The following is a 22,131-nucleotide window of genomic DNA, read 5'->3' on the forward strand; positions in this document are numbered from 1 at the left end:
AATGATGTTTGGTCCAGTCAACAAAGCGCTTTGGGGTATGCTTAACAAAATGCTCCCATACTATGAAAATGATAAAACATTGCTCCCCAGCGACTTAGGGCTTTTTCAAATCACGGTTTTGTATTTTTTTTTTCCGTTGTTCCCTCTTACTAATAAGTTTTAGCTTGACCAAACGGTGGAACATTTTTCAGTATATTCCATTTACTGAGAAATGTAAATGAGTTATTGTTGAGATTGACATTTCCTTCCAACAAAATATCAAAATAAGTAATCCCATTAAGGCTACTATTTGTTTTTGTTGTAGTTTTTTTATTAAAAACAAACAATAAATTCCAAACTGGCAGCAAGCCCAGAAAAGGTTTAGCTCCCTTTCTCCTAACACAGTTTAGGCCCCTTAATTCAATCAAAAGCCTTACTGACCCTTTCTGTTTGAAAAAAATGAGGTGATGCCCTAGCAGTGTAAATGCAAGGGAAATATTCTGCCATGTCTCCTCTAACTGATGTGGAAGACAACTCGCATGGAAACAGATGCCAAGCTTTTGTGGCTGCTACTGTAGATTTTGCTGCCGCCTGCATTAGCCCTAACAAAGACAGCGCTGCGGGTTAAAAAAAAAGGAGCAACAGTCGGCATGAAAGGAACTGTGGGTTGACCGCATGGCTGGATATGTTTAATGTTGAAATGGCTCAAAACTCACAAAAACTACTGGAAAGCTGCAGGATTATAAATAACATGGCAACGGGTTACAATAAAAACACAAACCAGATGAGCGCTGAGCAGCCTTTGTCTCCGCCGGACTGTTGAGGGCCGCAGACCACACTGATGACTGAAACGTGATCCACCCAAGTCCATATTGTGGTCACCGAGCCTTCAACTTGCCTCACACCAGGTGTGCGATATTACCAGAGCTACTTCAGCACATTATCAAACATAAGTGGCTCTTTAGGCTTCTGCAGCTGTTACAGGTCACATTTATGGAAATGTGATTGTGTTATTTTTCCATGAAAGAAAACAGTGCTGAAATTGTAGCCAAAGTTTCCAAATTGTGGATAATCCCTCTCTGATGTCACAGAAATTTCTCAGCACAAAACTCACTGTATTAACCGTACCTTCATATATGGCCAAAAGTAACAGAAACAGTGCATCCAGTCTGAGTGTATCTGAACGTGAGCAGTTTTGCTTCCTTAGCTTTTCAAGATAGTTTGCTGAAACAAATGACAAAACCTGAATTGTTTAATTAACCTAATTTGGTTGTGTCTAACACTTGGACAAACTTAACAGGCCAAGCTTAAAGTGTCCAATCTTATAGTTAGCTGGTCGGTGCAGAAACCCCAATTCTAGGCCAGTACATCCAGTGATGAATTAGAGAAGCTTCTTTTATGCAGCGTAGGCCTTCTTTCTATGGTAGATGCAGGGGGGCAGTATAGGAAGAATGCTTGGCTTTAAATTTTAAACAGCATTGCTATAATAATAACTAAAAAGGCAGCATGTGTTTTGACATTTCAATAAACCTTTAAGGGAAAATTAATATTGCGAAATCGCTTTTGATTTTGCCTCTCCTCTTTCAGTGATTCTGAAAGTTTGATGCGCAAAGAATCAATTAAATGTTCAAACAGTGCATAATGTTGCGGATGTGTTATTTATTAATTTTTTTTTTTTATTTAGCTGCAAAATGCAGCTCAGTTAATTTGTACATAATTTTTTAGTAGAATTTTGAATATAGTTTAAGTATAATTGTTTTACTTGTACTCTTTAGGAGTCATTGACTTCAAATATTTAATTTGGCATCCATCAGTTTGACTTACTGCATATGTAATACATTTGAAATGAATCATAATGTAATTGTATTTTCCACATATATAAACACATTTCAGTTTTTACTTAACTACAGTACTTCATTGTTGGTCATTGTGATAATAGTTTGAGAGTAATTATTTACTGATTGATTGATTGATTGATTGATTGATTGATTGATTGATTGATTGATTGATCATATAAACATTTATTTCATGAAGGACAAATCTGAAGAAAATATCAATGGTACATGTTATAGCACAAATTTAAAATTATAGCCTGCACCCTGAATGTCATTTACATATTCTCTATAAAGTAAAAAAATAAATAAATGAAATCATTTTGTCATTCGTATACGTTGTGCATTATTTGTCCTGTTTTAAATTCACCACAATCATAGAATTTGAGAGTGTTTATTTTGGTAAATAATGGATTCGTGGATTCTATAAAGTTTGAACAATCAATAATTCATTAAACTTTGATCGACTGAATGTTTGTTTTGTAAGTATCTCCACACAATATGTAGGTATGGCAGCAATGCTTTACAGCGATATTGCTTATTTAGGGTTAGGGGTTGTTTTCTTTTATTATTTTCTTTATTTGATTTCCAGCTGGAACCGAAAATGTAGTACTTGATTTAAAAAGTTTGAGAAGCAGTTTTCTGATCGAGCAACGTGCATTCGGATTCTGCAAACCTCGCCGATCCGCACCATAATCTACGGCGCCCTTCTGTTTGACTTTCATCTGTATTTGAACCATCTCAGGCCATATGGCCTTGCCTATAGCCTGGAGCTATTTACAAAGAAGCTGAAGGAGTGTCAGTATTGGCAGCGTGTTGCTTAAATATAGGGCAGGAGTACGCACAATGCACAGGGCCGTCCGCCACCCGCCTTTGCCCAGAATACACCCTGTGGGTAGAGCAGCACATGTTCTGCGGTCTGCCAGATTAAAGCTCTCTTTACAGCACTGACAAGAGCTCCTTTTGGCTTCCTTGTGCCTTCAACTTCTATTCCTCCTCATCTCCCTTCCTCTGTGACGCACGTCTCCTTTCGGCGGCCTGGTCTGCAACCAACAAATATTTTCAAAACAAGCAAATGATAATGTGTTATTGTGCAGCGCGGGGCGCATCGCTGTAAATGGAGCTGCGCCGGGGTGGAGCGTGACACGCTGAAGTCATTTCAGGGAGAAACTGGTGGCTTGCCAGCGGTCGTGGTCAATGTGAGAGACCAATGAAAGACTTCACTTTTAGCTTTTGTTTCCTCTCTTTTTTTTTTTTTAACATCAGCTCCTCTCTTAATTCATTCTTCCGGTTTAGCTTTCTCCCTTTTTTTGTTGATGGTAATTTTAGCCTGAAATTGTAATATCCAGAATGCCTTTGACTGTATTTCACTAATATACTGCCAGTCTCTTCTACTCTCTCTCTGGCAAAATGCTGCATGTCCTTTGCTACTCTTCTGTATCACAGTGATCAGTAAAAATTTAATGGCACTATAAAATAATAAAAGTGCCATTAATTTATCACAGCACTTGATGCGCGGGCAATAAAGAAGCATTAGTTCGGTGAATATTTTCAAGGTTTAAAACAAAACCCTGATGCTGCGCAGGCATAAATTACAGCACGTATAACCAATAAGTATATTACGCACAGTATATAAAATTTTATGGAAATTTGTGCTTCCATATTGCACTGGCAGCATGATGATAATTAGCATATCAAGCACAGGAAGGGTAAGCAAGTTACTCTGGCGAGACCTTCACATGAATGATGTGAAGTATGAAAACGCCGGCTCCCATAAAGCGCCGTTTCTGTCGGTTGCATGGGACAAAACATATCGAAACTTAGTGATGGACGGCTACTGTTCTTGGTGAGCGTCTGGGCCCAACGCGATGCTTAATGATCATGAGTTTATAAAAGGACTTGATTGATCGGATGGGACCAACGAAGCACACGGGAGGGACGACATGACGACTTTATTACGGAGACACAGCAGCCGTGAACGCCGACTGTCCAAGTCGCATTTGAAGCAGCCCATTGCCCACCCAGCTAATCAAACATCAGTCACTTTGTCAGCAGGCTGCAAGCTTCTTTCATTAAGAGTAATAATATAACCGGCTGATGAATATGCTTTTGCATGCGTGTGATGCTGTACACAGCGCTGTGCACTTCATCTTTTGACTACAAAGTGTTCATATGTCATCATTTAAAAACACTTTTGTAAGCAAAGAACCACAAGTGCACAATCGCTCAGGTTGCCACAAATGTTAGTAAAAAGAGTTACAAAGACAAATCATGCATGGCCAACTCTATTACAGCAGTCCATTGAGATTAAGAGATTGATAGAGATTTTGCATTGCAACACACTTACTCCAAATTATCATTCTCCACTGAATTGAATACGAATGCTGATTATCCAAAACTGCTTCTCTCCTAAAAAACATACATACATACAGAATATCAGCATGGAGAGGCTCCTCGGTCAGATGCGGTTACATTAGTTTTCAGGGAGGACAAAGAATGTATGCTAGCTAATACAGTTTTACTGTAGGCCTCACGTGTTTGGGCAGGCAATATCAATCACCTAATTTTTGTTTTAATCATGCCAATGTTTGCAGGATTTTTTATTTTATTTTATTGCTTTTCTTCTTACATTAACACATTACATTGTAAAGCAAAAAAAATGAAATTCAAACCCATTCAAAAAAAAGAAGAATCATGATTTTTGAAGGTTGTTCCTCTATCTTAAATTAAGAACACAGTATCGTAAAAGAAGGATTTGTTTTTGTTTTGTTTTTTGTTTTTTTACAATACATTTTGCCGAAGATTGGAACCTTCTTTGTTCGCAAATGATCCATTTCCATGTGGCCATAAATGTCATTTGGCTTTCTATAACTGCCGCTTAAATTGTTTTAAAGCGCCATTGGTTGCTATTCGTTCATTTTGCACTTTGTGTTGCCATTACGCGGGTTGGAGTCATAGTTGTGCGGTAGTTTTATATACCACGTTTTCTTTTTTGTAGGTTTACCTTGGGAGTACATTTCCAATGGGAGTGACAGTAAACAGTCTAACGTCTTTTTTTTTTCCCAAGATGTAGCTTGTTCACCATACATGCACCACTATGTATGAGCGTACAAAACTCCGTAATGTATGACAAAGAATGGGCTTGAAGATCAGTGTCAGTGTTTTATTTGAGTGTGCGCAGCAAGGGAACCGTTAACATTGTGTCAGGAATCTACCTGAGTATCAGTTTAGACACAAGTGGCAGAGGTCAACATGACAACACATCGTTGGCAGTAAAACAAATGCTGTTATTTGGACTGGCGGCGAGATGTCTGGCTTTTAGTGTGATCCAAGCTAAAGATGGAAAGAAGGGAAGAAAGGGGGATTCTTTGTATCATGCAGAGTCAAAGTGTCCATCTTCTAGTTGAGTCTTTGGAGAACGAGACAGTCTCTTGCTAAAACCTTGTCTATTCACTGAGGAAGTAGGTCATTCAACAATAGAGCCGGCGGCAGTCGGCACTCTCCCCCTTGCATAATACATTAAGTGTAATGTGCATCAACTATTCAAAAGCTGTTATTCTATTCTGTAAATGCACATGGACATGACATTTAATAATGTCACGGTGCGCTGAATGACGGGATTTCATTGTGCGTCAAGTACAACATGGTGCCAAGTTTATTCGCGGCTCAAGAGGCGACATGACATCCGGCAAAATGCTGAATAAATGATGACGGCGGAGCTCTGGGCCCTGTCAACCAGGAGACGGCTTGTAAGAAGACGATGACAGGATCAAATCTCAGCGCTACAAAGACAGCCGTGACCCCGTTGCTTGTTCGAGATCGCAAAATCTATTAAGAACAACTCTTGTAACCTTGCCCTCCATCATGATGACTCACCCCAAAGTGTTAAACAACGGATGTCTTTTTATTGTTTTTTTTTTTATGATATGTTGTCCTTACAATTAATTCATGATGTTTCCTGAAAACATGTTTGTCTCTTGCAGGAAAGGGCACATTTTGAAGGAATCGGGCACCACCTTGGAAAACTGGGTGAGGATGGGAAGATTGGCCACAGAGTCATTGATCTCACCAGGCCTGAGGATCTTGATGGTAAAGACATCATTTTATTTTATGTCTCTTTTTTTGTTCTTTTACATATCAACTTTAACCCCAAAACAGAGCTACATTGATATTTAGATGTTTCTTGTCTTTCATGACAAAGCTCATTTCACTCACTTTATTTGAGATATCCACAGGGATATATTTGCCTGATAAAAATGATTAATGCTGCAAGCCTTGTTGTTGTTCTCTTTTGATATCGTGAAAACTGGTCCAGGTCTATGTGTGTATATTTCAGAGGACTTGAGTTAGTTTGCAACAAACCGAAACTCAGGGGTTCATATCGTTGCTGTCAGGCATAATCCCCGCATCTTCCAAATCACTAATTAGTAAAGAAATAATAACAACGTTCGTCTTGATGTTTTTGTTTGTTGTGGCGCTTTAGAACGAGGGCTTGGCAGCCACACGGTGTGAGTCAATGAGCCATTTCACTTCGTGATTAGAAATTCAGGCACCAAAATACTCGTATTTCAGAAGAAATGTATTTTCCTATGCACCAAAGGTACTATTTCACATGATATGGGCCTTTTAATCTTTAAAATAAATGTGGTTGCATGTTATTTCCAAACTCCATCTAAATGTCTTAAATGAGTGATCAAATAAATAAAAAGATAACTGTTTAAGCAATATGATCGGCAAAAATTAATCTGCATGTGCTGTACTTAGTATCTTTGTGGCCGACCAGTTCATTCTGCATCAAAGTATGAGAGCAATTAAATTTTAGCATCACAAGCTAACTCGACTCTATGAGACCTAAGTGTTTTGAGTCATAATTTTGTAAAAATCAGCACCGTAATCCTGCATAGTTTCCGTATCTTAACAAACAAGACATACAGTATTTTAATGACACATCTTTGAGAGTTACACGTTCAAGAGTTATTAGATTTTTTATGAAGTGATGAAGAGACTTTATTTTGGTTCATAACTATTTTGGTCGAAACTGATGACATGGGGACAGACTGGAGGTATTCATTTGTGGAAGGAAATAATAAAATTGACTATATTTGGATATGTTAGGTTTTTGCCTGACAGCAACAATATGCTCATCTTCACACTTGACAAAACTCACTAGTTTGTTTGAATCCAATCAAACATGTCAAGTATGAACATACACTTAGTGCGCCTCCTCCTGGCCATGGGACCTATGCTGGAGCAGTGTAGTAGTGCTTGGTAGATATATGTGTGGGGTGGAACGAAAGCTGCTCCAAAGGAATGCAGGTTTTCACAGGTAGGTGATCTGGAGGACAAGGGGACCTTAGGACAAAGCTGGCTTTTCTCCAAGCTTGGACTCCTGCTGCTATTCTGCTTGTTTGAGGTCTTGGGCACAGGAGAGTAAATTTTGCTTGCACCATAGTGACAACGCGTCACCACTCTTTGTGGCCCTGGCTTCTTCACAGGAGCGAGCGGTACGCACAGAGCAGCAGTGTTTGTCCGGCATAAATATTTGGGGCTGTTTCCATGGCACTTGAGAGCTAGCGCAAAGAGGAAAATGGTTGTGACTCATCTTTGATACCTCTGAGTGTCTCAGGAAAGTAGGAGAGATATTTCTCATGACAATGTAACCCAACATCTAGCAGTGGCATCACACGCCCTCAAAACCGCATCGGCTAATTAATGACATCTGCAGCTACATCGAGGCAAATGGCCTGCTTCAGGAAAATGAAATGAAGTATCTTTAGAATGAAGTGATTATCCCATCGATTGAAATGCTTGTGAGTTGAAGGTATTATTTGTGTGCCATTCTCAAGTTCTACACTATGCTATCTCTGACTGAATGGTTTTGGCTTTGATAGGCAGGGCCAGGTCTGATGAATGCAGTGGGAATGAGAGTTTTTGAGCTGGCTGTTAACAGGCTAGCTGTTAGCCAGTCTAAGTGTTGACTGCCTGGTCATAGCTGTGCAGTTGTATGAATGTGCTTATTACTGGCTCATTTTGGTGCCGTTTCCTTAAAACAATTGAAAGGGCACCAGTCAATCTTTTTTTGAGGGGCCTTTTAGTATGTTCTAATGCATGTTCTAACGTACTGAGCTAGACTACAGTAGAACTCCTCTACAAGGAAATCATATTTGCAGCCAGAATCTTTTCACAACAAGGGACTTTTCACTCTAGCAAACTATGTCTCGGACGTAAACATAAAAAACGTGTTGTGCGCTCTACAATCCAACTGAAGTTAAAAACAAAACCATCCAACATTAAAAAAAAAAAAGAAATTCCCAAATATACAATAACCATTCATTTTCAAACTTACAGTACATACATTTTTTGCATAATGTCTTTCACTTTGCTTCATCCGTCTTTCATCTTTATTACCTTATCCTGTCTTCAACTGTTGGATTGGTTTAAAATCCACGCGGCTACACACGTCAAAAGGATGTCCACGTGGAACTGATTATTTACAGACAACATGGCGGACAAACTATTGCTTACAGAAGTTTTCCGGTAAAACATCTTTATGAGTCATCTGAAAAGGAATACCATGATATAAATACTGTAAACAACTCCTGGCGAGCAACACGTTGGAGTCTTGTTTAAATCGTTAGAATCGACTAGGATTCTTTACCTCTGTTATAGTGTTGTTTGTATGCTGTAGAGTCTGTTTACTGCCACCTATAGTATGGGAGAATATTGTCTGACTGCTGCTGCAAGTATACAGGTACAGTGCTGCAAAACTGGTACTGGCGCGTCAAGTATAAACCAAGCTAGACTTTTCCCGCAGGCTTGTTTTCACCACCAGTGAATTTCACAAGAGGGCTTTTTCCTTGTATGAGGACATAAGAAAGAGGGAAAGGCTTCATTGCATGGATTTTTTTCACAATTCAGGATTTTTTTTGCGCATGCAGGTTTTACTGTATAATAAAATAACTAAAATTGTTTATTTTGTGTGCGCACTGATAGATGTGCAGTTCTGCTTTGCAGGGTTCACATTGCACTTTACCAGTTGTACACAAACTTTGCCGTCTTTTACACATGTACAACTTGGAATTGAATTATTCAAGTTACTCGAATAATCGTTATTAGAGGTGCCCATTAATTTTTGTTTCCCTTGTGAGACGCAAAAGGAAGTCATCCTTACAAGAGTATGGCTCCTCCATGGACAGATGCGCTCAGAGTGCTCATTCTCCCAGTGGGAGTCTTTCCTCTGGAGCGATGCTGGAGTCAGGCACGGCTGAAAAGGAGCACACACCAGCGCAGTTGTGCCCTTTTAATTCCTTTACGGGGCCAAGGGAAAGGCTCGCGCCAGACGCCTCCCATCGGCGTTCCCACTGGGCTTTGGATTATAGGAGCAGGCCGGGGTCAAAGGAGAGGAGAGGTCCTGTTCCCAGAGGGAGGCAGGCATGACTCAAAATACACCATCAACATTGTGAATACGGTAGAAGAGCAAAACACACTTTGTTGATTGATGGGGATCAGGATTTTATGATGTGAACCGCAAAGTGTTAACTCTACTCACAACATTTTTACTCTGCTTGTAAAGAGCCTGCCCTCTTAAGAACCAGTCGTTTTTTGGCACGATTTTCTTGATATACACAAGCATCAAGCTAAAAGCAGATGAGCGTGCTCTTTAATTATTGACAAAGCTATGATTAAGTTATTTTCTGGTCAAAAGTCATCCAGATGTGAGGGGAGAAGAGGGTGACAGTTTTTAGCCCTTGTTTCAACAGAAACATACAGAAGAGGGGCATTTATGGAGAGCACACTTGTTCCTCAGTAGTAGACTGAGGAAAATTACACGGTGTACCTCCCAGTCATTGCATAGGGTGTGAAAGCCCCTTAGTGTGATGCCGAACTCCCTCCAGACGCGAGCGGCCGCACTGAGCGGGCTCTGTGTGCAAGCGCGGCTCTGTCATCACAACGCTTCACAGAAGGCTTTAGGTTGCTTAAGCTAATATTTGCAAAGCACGGAGCAACAGCACCGACTGGAAAGTAGTGGCCGAGGTATGGAAAAGGGATAGGATTCCCTCCATTTTACAAAGCCATGCGTAATCTCACCACTTTTATAATTCCACTGATAAAAACATCAGGCCTCGGACCTTTTGTGGTATTGATGACTTGCTGAACTTGTATGCGTGTGCGTCATCATCGAAGCTCCATAGAGAACCAAGTTGTAAGACTGAATGAATGTTAAATCTTGTGCAATGATATGAACAAAGTGATATGAGGAAAGGTGGAATAGAAAGAAAAGACGTCAAGATTGCATGGTTGTTGCAGATGATTGGTGTTGTCTTGTGGTACCGCGGAAGCTTGGAGCGTTTCCAAATGTAATTGTTCGAAAAGGATTTGTTGTTGTTTTTCCTTTTACTCACTGAGGCCGTGGGACTTATGCTCGGGTGTTTATTGCACAGGAAGCCTTAGTCGGCATGGGCATACTAATAATTTATCACAGCAGAAATAGCCCGGTTGGCTCGTAGAAACTAATAGACGGGATTGATTGTTGATTAATTGTGTCTGAAAGCTATTGAGCCAAACATATGAATAAAATTAGAGCCCAACCGTTATGTATTTTATGAGGCTGATGCCAATATTCAAATATTTGGCAATACTTATACAACAGCAATACAACAGCTGATCAATTAGGAATATTTAATGAATACAATAACTTTTTTACTAGTACCGTAATCCTTGCAAGAACACTTGTCTGTTTTACCATATATTATTAAATACTTGTTTAACTAAAAAATGAGAAATAATGGCAAAAAATCAGAAACAAAATCAAAAATGTTATAGGGTGCTGTCATTTTCTTTGTTTAGTGTCAGAATGTGTTACTGTCTAAAAAAGAAAACATAGAAAAAAATCCACATTTATTCCACCAAAAAGGTCAAAATAAATACATTAATAAATATTCAAGTTGAGGCAGTTGGTACCTTTGTGGTTAATCAATACATTTCCACCATGGCTAAGTAAGTGTGTGTGTGTGTGTGCCAGTCAGCATGTTTTAGTACAAAGTGGATGTTATGAAAGCTGAAACTTTAATACAACAGACAGGACAAAAGCACATGTGACATGTTGATGCATGTTTGGCAGTGTGTTTGCACGTTTTAGTGAGGGCGCAGACACACTTGCACACATGCTGCACGCAGTACATGCACAAAGAGACACACACGTTTCTAATGAAGAAGAAAAAAGGGGGATTGACATGTTAAATGGGGTTTAGCGCTCTCGTAATTTGTGTCACTTTAATTAGCATGCTTTAAGCTCTGGCTCCAGCAGCCTGCACCCCGAATGTCATGTCCTGTTTGCCCATACACATTAATCCAACATGATCCCACTCGGAGGGAGAGGCTTCATTGTCGCCGCTAAACGCCTGCAGTCAGAGGTGTTAGCAGCCATCCCGACAGGTTTGTGCCTTCATTCTCCTGGGCCAATTCTATTAGTCAGGCCTTCATCTGTGAATCACGTTGGCAGAGCTACCTGTGAGCTCTGACGCCGAACCTTGGCGTAACATCTAAACGCTCGGTCAGACGCCGCATCTTTCCATGTCAGGCGCGTTTGAGAAGACGTTGCCTTTTGACTCGTCTATGCACAGCAAACGAAGGCCAAGGCTGCCTTTTTCCACGCGGCGAGCGTGCATGCCCGAAGGCAGCGTGAGGAGAAAACGTGAGAAGAGGTGGGGATGACTGGAGCAATGCTATCCTCTGGCTGGGTGCGTGCGTGGTCAAGTCTGAGCCTGCACTCCATGGGCTCTATTTCTTTCACTTTTCTCCTCTCAACATTTTTATCCCTCCCCCTTTCTGCCCCTCGTAAACATAAAGCCGTTTTCCCTCACTGTAATTCATGCTATTCATCTGCAAGGTTTACAGGAGAGACAAATTAAAAAGGGACTGTAATATCCCTCTGTCGCACGTGAGCCACGGGCCTCATGAATCACAATAAATTCTATTAAGCAGCACACCCTCTTTGTTATCCCCCATGACACCGCTAAAGTATCACCCAGCCTCTGACACTGCAAGCTAAACATCTGTGTTTATTTACACAGTCGCACATCCACCTAACTGGTTCCCAAACGTCCAAGACAGACTGCTTTAAAGCTAATCGGCAAAATGTCAGAGCGGTGTCGTGACCTTCAAGTGGAAAGATCGAAACAATATTGCAGCAAATTGCTTGCTGGGGATTGAAGGGATTTGATGAGACAGGACGCTAATGTGGAGGTTGTGTCTGATACGGCCATATATTACCTGACAATGGAATGCGCGCACTCATGTTTCAGTAGCTCCTCCATCTATCTGCAAGCAATCTTCTCGCTGCATTTATAAACACGAATATTCCCATAACATTTGCTGTTGTGTGTAAATGCCCAAAGGGGACTTTGATGACGGTTTTCAAATTTGTTTGCCGAAGTGTGATGTCACCTCAGGTCGTGGAAACATGTTAACAAGTCGAGTAGGCTGTAGTAGCAAACACTATTGATGATGTGTTTGAGTTGAATTCAACCACGGGCTACAGTCAATCATGTAAACACAGCTACTTGATTGCGTACATGCTTGGAAGTATTTCTTAGTGCTTTTTGATTAGGGTTGTCACTATCGATTATTTTTAGAGTCGATTGTTGAATTAATTATTTCATTGATTAATGGAATATGGTGTTATTTAGTACATAAAAAACAAGTTTGGACTACAATGAAGATATATCACACAAAAGGGGTTGATTTTCAATTCAAAAATCTTTTTGAAACCGATTTGTAAATGTAAAGTAAATGTTTGCAAAGGTCAAATGCAGATAAAACACAAATGATAAGCAGTCTGCATTGACAAAGATTTGCAGATAAATATTACTGCTGAAAGTCTGAAATCAGAAGAATTGGATTATTTGAAGTTCAATAATGGCTCTAAATGGCTTGTTTATTCTATCTATCTATCTATCTATCTATCTATCTATCTATCTATCTATCTATCTATCTATCTATCTATCTATCTATCTATCTATCTATCTATCTGTCTGTCTGTCTGTCTGTCTGTCTGTCTGTCTGTCTGTCTGTCTGTCTATATTCTGCGAGAAACCAGGAAAAGCCTACTTTTCTATTGTTTAGTTTGCCAACGTTTGTACTAATTATTTATTATCTAATTTTACTAGTTGCAATAACAGTGGAAAAAAGGTTTTGAATTCTGTATATTTTTCCTTTTTTCACAAAAATCGGCCTACTGTGCATAATGTGTAGCTTGGAACACAGTTCAATTCAACTAATTCAGTACATTCATAACTCAGACAGTAACAAATCAGAACTTAGGAATGGACTGTGCAATGTTAAGGGTTCCGAGATCATCTGTCACTGTGGAGGTATGAATCTTTTTGAATACGAGTTCCGTCACATTTACATAACAGTGACAAGAGTACATGTGCAAAGGCGGCGAGAAAACCAAGACGAAGAAAAGCGGGCAAGCTGGCTTCCCTCCAGCGGAGCAAGTCACGTGGCTAGTTTGCTGGTTAACTACGGATGTGGCACAATCTGATGGAAGGCACTTGTTTTGTCCCTCCCCATAAGCGGCTCACCTCTGCCCATATGCATGCACACCAGTATATAAATTGCTGAATCAGTGTCAGTGATAGAGTAATGGGCCAGGAGGCATCGTAAATTACGGCGAGCGCTCCCTGGGTGCAGACACTGGCTGTCTTGTCTGAGTGAGCGTTGCGCTCCTGAGCTAATGAATACCTTCATCTGGCCCCAGCAGTCAGCAGATTGCCCCGCGTTGATGGATACTGTCAGCCCTCCGCCACTCCACATTTCATTGCACAATAAACATGCTTGTCAAAAGCAAACAAAGTGAAATCAATTCATCCTGTACAGTGAGTGCATGCTAAATGAAATTAACCAACGGTGGGCTCCGGTGACAGCAGTGCTAGTGTATTATTTCCGGCTGTAGCTTTACGGAGGCGTAAGATGGATGAAACGTAACACTTAGATTTTGTGCTTTGCTATTTTTGGATGTGCTGCCCTGTGTGCAAGCACCTATCTCTGAGCGCACCGAAGGAGCATCAGGACCGTTTAACAACAAAACAAAAAAAAAACAATAACATTAAAGGGCATACCTCAAATTCTGAAACCATTCAGTGTGGTTAAAATTAAACTGATACTGCATATGGGCCATTTCACCAAACTGGTGCTGTTTTTCCAACTCCCTTGCATCGTCTCTCTCACCTCTAAATCTGATGGAATTTTCTGGCCCACCTCTTTTTTGGGTGTTTGCACTGTTTTATTGGACTGAATGTCCTCATTTGTATAAACCGTAACCAAACAGGAGGGTGACCGGAGTGAGTTTTTTGTTATTATTAGCAAAAAATTGGATAACTGATGGATGGATGCATTTTATATTTTTAATAAAATAAATGGATGTGTAGTTGAGAAAAGGCAATAAACAAAAACAAAAACAATTCTAAAGAATTAGAGAATGTATTTTTCATTAAAAAGTCTTCCAAAAGCATGCTATAAGAGGTAGTTTAAATGATTTTTTTAATTGTATTTATTAAATATGAGCATATATAATAAGTACAGTACACCTTGATCAAGTTTCAAATTTATTTCTCTATAGTGAGATGATGCTTCTCAGGAGGTTTATCCAAAATTAATTTGAAATTTCAAATCAGTTAAAAAAAAACACACGATTATAAATTGTATTTCCTCTGGAGCAAATAGTTTTATTTTTTCTTGAGACTGTGGATTTTTAGGTGGCATTTATTTGTGCTTCTAACAATTGCCTAAAGCCTCAGGAAATATTTGGATCTTGACTTTTAAAAGTGTAAATGTGGTGGAAACGGAAGCAGGCCGCAGAAGCATTCTCACATCAACTCTTCCCGCATTTCAATACATGTGATGGGACAAAACAGTGCGGTGTCCAGAGTGATCTTGAGCGAGCGAGCGAGCGAGCGTGAACAAATGTGTCTGCGCAGCCCCTTTACTCATTAGGAATGTGATTTTGTTTATCATTTGAAATCATAATAGCAATCAAAGGCCAGGTAATGCGTGGCAGGCTGCTGGTGCAATGGTCTAATGAGAAGGCTTCACATGTGGATGATGAAATATGCATGAGTCATCCCAAGCTTTCTTTTGCAGACTTGAGATCATTAAAGATGTATCGTAGCATATGGAAGGCTTTTTTTGTCTTATTTTTCCAGCCTTGTTTATCAACATGTTTTTGTTTGTTGAAATATTCATCGTGCTTTTATTTAATTCTTTCACATCTTACTTATAAAAGGAAGCAAATGTGCATGCAAACAGAAATCATTATCAGTTTGATGTACAGTTTAATACAGAGAGAAACTCAGCTCTGCTGAGCGTGAATGCCCTGATTGAGAAAGCGATCTCATCATCACCGATGTGTGAAGCACTTTCTTTTCCAAAAGTCTCAACTTCTCTGCTTTGCTCCCCTTTTCCCAAACTGCCTCAAGCCCTCTGTTTGTGTATTTGTTTTGGCGTGCGTGCACATTTTATGGATGCCAAGCTCAAAAGTAAGCAACTGAGGAGAGAAGTGTGAGCGCATGCGCTCAAAACATGCAAATGTCATCTGTGCTTATAATATGTTAAGTGCATGTGTAAGTTTGTGATTCTAGTTATCCTGTATTGACCCAAACAAAATCAAAATAATGTAAATCACGTATTGCCAAAAAACACTTTCTGCCGTAATACTTAAGAGAGTTATTATGACTACTTGACGGTAGTGCATGATAAATGAGATCTGTGAAAGAAAATAAGCTATATCAGGCCCCAATATGTGTTTTTAATTTAAAGGGCAACATGGCAAGATTTTAAAAAAAAATGTAAATCTGTCAAAATGCAGTGTGTTTGGAAAGGTCAATTCAACCTAAGCAGAATGAATTTTGAGAATTGAATGGCGTTTTGAGGCGAAATTGAGTAATTTTTATGGGGAAAATTGGCATTTTTGAGGAACCCTTTTATATCATATTGCCTATTGAAAATCTGCTCAAAAACACCCTTTCTCTGATTGGCTAACAAGTTTCAGTTGAAAATAATCACCAGTTTTAGGGGGGCAAGCTAAAATTACAAGATGTCAACGGGTTAAATTTAGCATGATGTTAAAAACACTTCTCCAAAAACCTGACTTAACTGGTGCAGATGGAAGATTATTGGTCTGAAAATACAGAAGGCCCTCTGGAAGGCAAAAGAAGGCCTCTCTATCGTAAGGTGTTTATAAAAACGTGTGGGCTTTGGGTTGAGTTGCTGAATACAAACAGTCAAGGTTGACGCTGTGTGCGTGAGTTAATCAAAGTAACTGAAAGCGAGTTTCAAGATGGCTCCTCATTAAGCCAATGTCTCACCTGGCTCACTCCTCTCGTCCCTGTTCCGACCACTTTAGGTTCTCATCCACATCAAGTCAACGGCAACGTCAATAAACGTAACTACAGTATTATCTTTGGCCAACAGGAGGAGCCGGGTCAGCCGAGGCCAGAGTCTTCAGGGAGTCCAGAGGGAGGAACAGCAACGAGCCGCACATTAAGAGACCGATGAATGCATTTATGGTGTGGGCCAAAGATGAGCGGCGCAAGATCCTCCAGGCCTTCCCAGACATGCATAATTCTAATATAAGCAAGATTCTAGGTAGGTTCTCATACTGTAGGTTACGACACCACAATACGCCAGAAAAGCCACACTGTTGTCACTTTACAACCACAGATGTTTAGGGGGTAAACAGCTATTAATTTTGAAAATCGTCCCCTACACGTTAATATAAAAGAATTCACGGATGCACACAGGTCGTGTACAGCCTGTGGCTTGCATGAGGGTTAGTCATTTAAAAAAAAGAGGTAAAAAAAAAAAAAGCCTTGATTTGTGTCCCCTTATCGACCATCCATGTCATGGAGGCCCTGGTGCAGATCAAGTGTCCTCTGTACACTGGCTTGTTGTTTATTACTGTCTGAAACTAGAGAAAGTCTCTTGTCTCACTCAAGTGTTAAAGCCACTCAGACGGTGTGGAATGAAAAACACTTTTTACGCTTTCAAACTGCAAATAAAGACGGTCGGAATACAGTACGCTGTAACCTCTGAGGTGAAACAATACATTCCAATGGTCAACCCAAAATTTGGAAGTGTGTTCCCATGACGTAAATAGGTCAAACTGTCTGTAGGAAAAAAATAATAATAACAATAATGTTTTAGAATAACATTCTGACCTGTGAAAAGAAGTTACCACTGTTAATAATAAAATGTAATGACAAAATCACCACAATTTCAACTTTTCAGAAAAATGTCATGTGCAGCAGGTTTTTAATGAGTGACCGGTCCTTGGCTACTGATTTTCTGTGTAAATGCCAATAAACTGCATTACATTATTTTAGACATTACAGCCAATCAAATATGCTCATGCCTTTACATACACACACACAAACACAAAAAATACAATGGTGAAATGCATATGAGGCAATTAATCAGATCCGCTTCTTCAATGACAGTCATGCCATGTTTTAATTAATAATAATAACAATAATACAGTACAGTACTTTAAGTCTCAAAATTCAATACAGCATACAAGCAATCCAGTAATTTGACTTCACCTATTGAAGCACCTTGAATGGGAGTCCACTAAGGCTCTCACATACAATGGTGTAGGCAGCCCAAATGTTAAAAAATTTAAAAAATTAAAAAGATATGATTTTTTTTGTCAGTGTGAGTGGGCTCTAAAATGTCCTCCTGTCTTGTGATTCATAACGTCTTTTTTTTTCTTTTATGCAGGTTCTCGGTGGAAATCCATGTCAAACCAGGACAAACAACCTTACTACGAAGAGCAGGCCCGCCTGAGTAAACTCCACTTAGAGAAGTACCCTAACTACAAGTACAAACCCCGGCCTAAGAGGACTTGCATTATCGACGGCAAGAAGCTGCGTATCGGAGAATACAAGCAGATGATGCGTTCACGGCGACAAGAGATGAGGCAGTTCTTCACTGTGGGGTAAGGCTCACACTCTCACATAGTATATACAGTATCAATCGCAATATGTGTCTTTCCAGAACTGAGGGACAACTTTGGTACCAGTGTTTTTGAAAAAAAAAAAAAAAAAAAAAAAAAAATCTTTTTTTTTAATATATGAATTAGGTATGTTTTCAATTAAAATGGCTAATAAACAACTAATGTTACAGATGTTATGACACCTCAAAGGTGTAAACAAGGAGAAGAAAAAAAAGTTTACCAAACACTGCTGATGTCAAAGGTTTTGCGCATGTATATATGCTAGCTTTTTAGCTTAGCTATATCATTAAAAAAAAGGAATACTTTCTGACCATCATAGTAACATGGTTGTATTGGTTTGAGTGACACACTCATTATGTCTGAAAACATTGAAAAAAAAAAAAAGAAACATAGAAGCAATGACTTATTTCTACTGAAGTCGTCGAGCCACTAGCTTGTAATAATTTCTGCTGTGTGTATATTGCTTACACCCCCCCTTTTTTCCTCGATGGCTAAAAAGGTTTGAAAAAAAAAGACGAAACTGCATAGCATAATTGATGCTAATTAAGATATGTCTGTTAAAACAAAATATGTTCTTCCATGGTGGGGACAAAAAATATCCCCCATTTCTGGAATGACTCATTCAGTACAACGGTGTGTTGTTTATGATGCAGCACTATTTCCGACTCGCACATGTTGATTTAACCCTACTACACGTGTGTGCTTAAATCAATAGCAGTGGTTTAATCATTTTCGACAATAGCAGCTTGCAAATGGGGCATGAAGTGCACGGCTTATTACAGGATTGAAGCTGCTGTAAGTATAGACTTAGAGAAGCCTGCAGGCAGGTGGCACTTGAAAGTACTGTGTGTGCAATGCACTAGTACTCTTCTCCAGGTGTTCCCATGTCAGTCACGCTCTTCAGCAGCTTGGCCGTCAGTCATCTGCCGAAATAGACCAATTGAGGGGTCTGTCGGGCCGTCACTTTCAAATCTTTTTAAAATCTATGATCTTATCCGTGGGCGGGCGGCTCGGTGGAGCAGTAGTTAGCACGTCCACCTCACATTTCAGGGACCCGAATTCAAATCCACCTCGCTCCAACCTTACTCTATGAAGTTTGCATGTTCTCCCTGAGCCTGTACGGGTTCTTTCCAGGCACTCCCGCAGACTGGGCAGGTTTTGCGCTTGGCTACCCTCCTACTGGTTAAAATTAGACCAAGCCATTTTAGATTGTAATGTTCTTAGAAATACAGTCCTTTTGAAACTTTTTAATTTCACTAAGTGAAGTTGTCCAGAGGTTTTCCAGTGAGTTTCGTACCCATTGCATTAACACATTCAGTGCCATTGACAACTATAGACATTATATAATGTAACACGTATTGGTCAGGCTTGATAAGTAAAGTGAAATGAAAATTGAAGCTGCAAAAAAATTCAGTTGCGCAAAGACTTTCCAAAGCTAAAGCGAATCCATTCGAATTAAAATATGTCTCCCTTCTACATCAAGGCAACCACCCCAGATTCCCATCACCACAAGCGCCAGTATGGTCTACCCCGGGGCCATCGCCATGGCAACAACGACACCCTCCCCCCAAATGACATCGGAGTGCTCGAGCGCGTCGGCGAGTCCTGAGCCCACCATCCCCGTCATTCAGAGCACCTTCAACATGAAGTTGGAGGCTAACAACATAGCCAACAACAGCGAACCAGTCAACGGCGAGGATGACATGGACATGTACGAAGACTTTGAGGATGAGCCCAAATCAGACTACAGTAGTGAAAATGACACACAAGAGCCAGTCAGCGCCAACTAATGGACACCCAGCGGGAAGTGTTAAGACGGCACCACCGAGGTTTGAAAGTGTTCGCAAGAAGAACGAAAACATGATGCAAGCCAGCATGTACGTGTGGCTTCGGTACCCCCCCCCCCCCCCCCCAAAAAAAAAAAAAAAGCTATTAGGTCTTAAGCGTTTCTTTGTGTGTCTTGTGTGCGTAGGTGTGTGTGTGTGCGTGCGCGCGTGCGTGTAGCTAAACCTTTTTTGTAAAGCGTCATTTTCTCATGTCATCGTGATCACGGACATCAAAAACAAAATGGCTGTGACCTAGAATATACAGAACTTGAAATCAAACACTTGCTCATTGTTATGGTTATTGACCATGTTTCTGAACCATTTTGGGACATGACACACGTGTCTCACTCAGGTATTGTGTGCCAGCCAACAGCTTGTGAATGTGTCTGTTCATCATGGCGACATCACCAGTACAAAAATTCACATGATTCCAACATGCATCAGTATCGCTATTAAACCTCAGAGGTCGTGCATTAGTGCCATGCGATAACCTAAATATGCAGATTTTTTACCTAAAGAAAAGTCAGAAAGTTTCCTGCGATAATGAACCAAACCTTATCCCGGTCCACTCAGAACAAAGCAGTACGGCATCTCCGCTCACTATTTCCCAGTTCTGCTAGCCATTCCCAGTCAGCAATTTGTTAATCTGAGTGATTGTAATCAGGCCAGAATGCTCCGAGGCCGACAGCCCGCCAATCCGTCGGATTGGAAGAGCGGCGAAAGGCAGCTTTGGAGGCATTACAATCTCAAATTGTGTAGCGACACAACATTCTCTTAAACGCTTTAGCCCCGTTTGGAGGGCAAGTTTAAAGTCTTAGCTCCTGATTTTTTTTTTTTAATTCTTTTTCGACATTGTAAATCTTAAAACGGACACTAAGAAGTCTTAAAGCGGAGCACAGTCATTGGGTCGGTGCAATGACTTGATTACTGGCAGTCTTAAGACGTGAGGACAACTTCAAACATTGGTCAAGTGCACTTATTCTCATCGTATCCCCTTCTAAACACCTCAAAGAGGGCCTTGTACCGGCTGGGCCAGGCCGGTATGTCCAAACTTTTCTTCCTCGGGCTTCTTGCAGAGTAAAACGTTGAAAGATAACAATCATCTTTAAACATGTCAAAGTTTGGAATTGCTCATTGGAGTAAACATTTTTGTGTGGCAAATTCCTTGAAGCATATTTATTTGCAAATGCCTTTGACACTATGAATATACTTGTAGGCCAAATCACATATTTTTGGCATTTTTTCAAGCCATACAACACGAAGTATTGGCGTGCATGTGCAAGTTAAAAAAAAAAGCTTTGTTTTGTTGTTTTGTTTTGTTTTTTTAATTATTTGACATACATAATGCCAATACGGTCAAAAATTATGTAAACATGTTTTTTTCGTTATTTTTAGTGCTGCACTAGTTTTTTCAAACTGAAACTATGCACTGCCAACAGAATAATCAAACCATTGAAATTATGAATAAACAAAGTTTACTTCAATTTAGAATGCATTGGTATGATCAGTGCTTCTCAAATAGTGGGGCCAGTCCCCTGGTTTATTTTTCCTCATGTAAACTGTAATTCCAAAAACAGAAGGTTTTTTTTTTATTGTTTAATTCCAGGCACTTTTATGCACTTGGTTATTTTTTCAGTTTTAGACTAAGCTGTGACCATTATAAATGCTGTAATGATTCACAGTTGATGAAAGTTGATTTATATTGCTTTTTATTTTGTTAAGAGGGGACATGGTAAAATATAATTGAGAAGCACATGGTATGATTAAGGCTAAATGTTTAAAAAAATGCATTTTGTTATACTTGTGCTTTAACAAGTCTATTAACTAATAAAACCGTGGCATGGAGAAAAATGTTTTCAGCATTTAATTTACAGGTATGTTTAAAAGTACTAAAAGATAGATATGTGGAGTCAAAGGTATTTCCAAATACACTCAAATACTTTTCATTTTACTTCCGAGGGTCTTTGAGAAAACAATGTGCACCATTGCAATTCATGCTAACCGATTGTTTTTACTTTTATATTTGTTTCTTTCTGCATTTGGAAGTGAAAAACATTTTCAAGGTTTTTGAAAAGTTAGGTTTTTCGTACGAGCTTCTTTTCTACCGCGCCGTAATACAAAGCAGGCAAACAAGACGGGCCATGCCAATGGTTTTTGGCTTTGAAATGGTCCCTGGGCCATAGTTTGGACACCCCTGGTCTAAAAGCCGACAAGTGACCTCCTTGGTTCGATAAAGCTCCTTGAGCAGTCAAAGCCTCCATTTTGAGATCTAGATCCTCTTTATAGGGCACAAGGTTTAAGTGGCTCCCCCCTGCCCACCACCCCGGCACGCTGCCTTGACCCCTGCCCGGAGTAGCCTGCACCCACAGGGGACGCCATCTGGCTCCGAAAGAACACACAATGCCAACAATAGAAGCGAAGGTGCGCGTTCCTCCATCAAAGTGCTGGAAGTGAGGCCCGGGCAGGGCTAGCGCCGCAGCCC

At 40.1% G+C, this 22,131-nt stretch overlaps 1 protein-coding gene across 2 annotated transcripts in view; it reads left to right on the top strand.

Annotated features, from left to right (window-relative positions):
* Window positions 1-19,728, top strand: part of sox6 (SRY-box transcription factor 6) — a 140,546-nt gene extending 120,818 nt beyond the window's left edge. For both annotated transcript variants that reach the window (XM_088412810.1, XM_088412811.1), the window contains 4 exons: window positions 5,795-5,900; window positions 16,284-16,457; window positions 17,589-17,805; window positions 19,307-19,728. In XM_088412810.1, coding sequence (XP_088268936.1) covers window positions 5,795-5,900; window positions 16,284-16,457; window positions 17,589-17,805; window positions 19,307-19,613 — 804 coding nt within the window. In that variant the 3' untranslated portion in view covers window positions 19,614-19,728. The remainder of the gene's footprint in view (window positions 1-5,794; window positions 5,901-16,283; window positions 16,458-17,588; window positions 17,806-19,306) is intronic.
* The last annotated feature ends 2,403 nt before the right edge of the window (window positions 19,729-22,131 follow it).

The sequence above is a fragment of the Hippichthys cyanospilos genome, chromosome 4, assembly GCF_059441005.1.
Source record: "Hippichthys cyanospilos isolate Australia breed blue-spotted pipefish chromosome 4, RoL_Hcya_1.0, whole genome shotgun sequence".
Classification (NCBI taxonomy): Eukaryota; Metazoa; Chordata; class Actinopteri; order Syngnathiformes; family Syngnathidae; genus Hippichthys; species Hippichthys cyanospilos.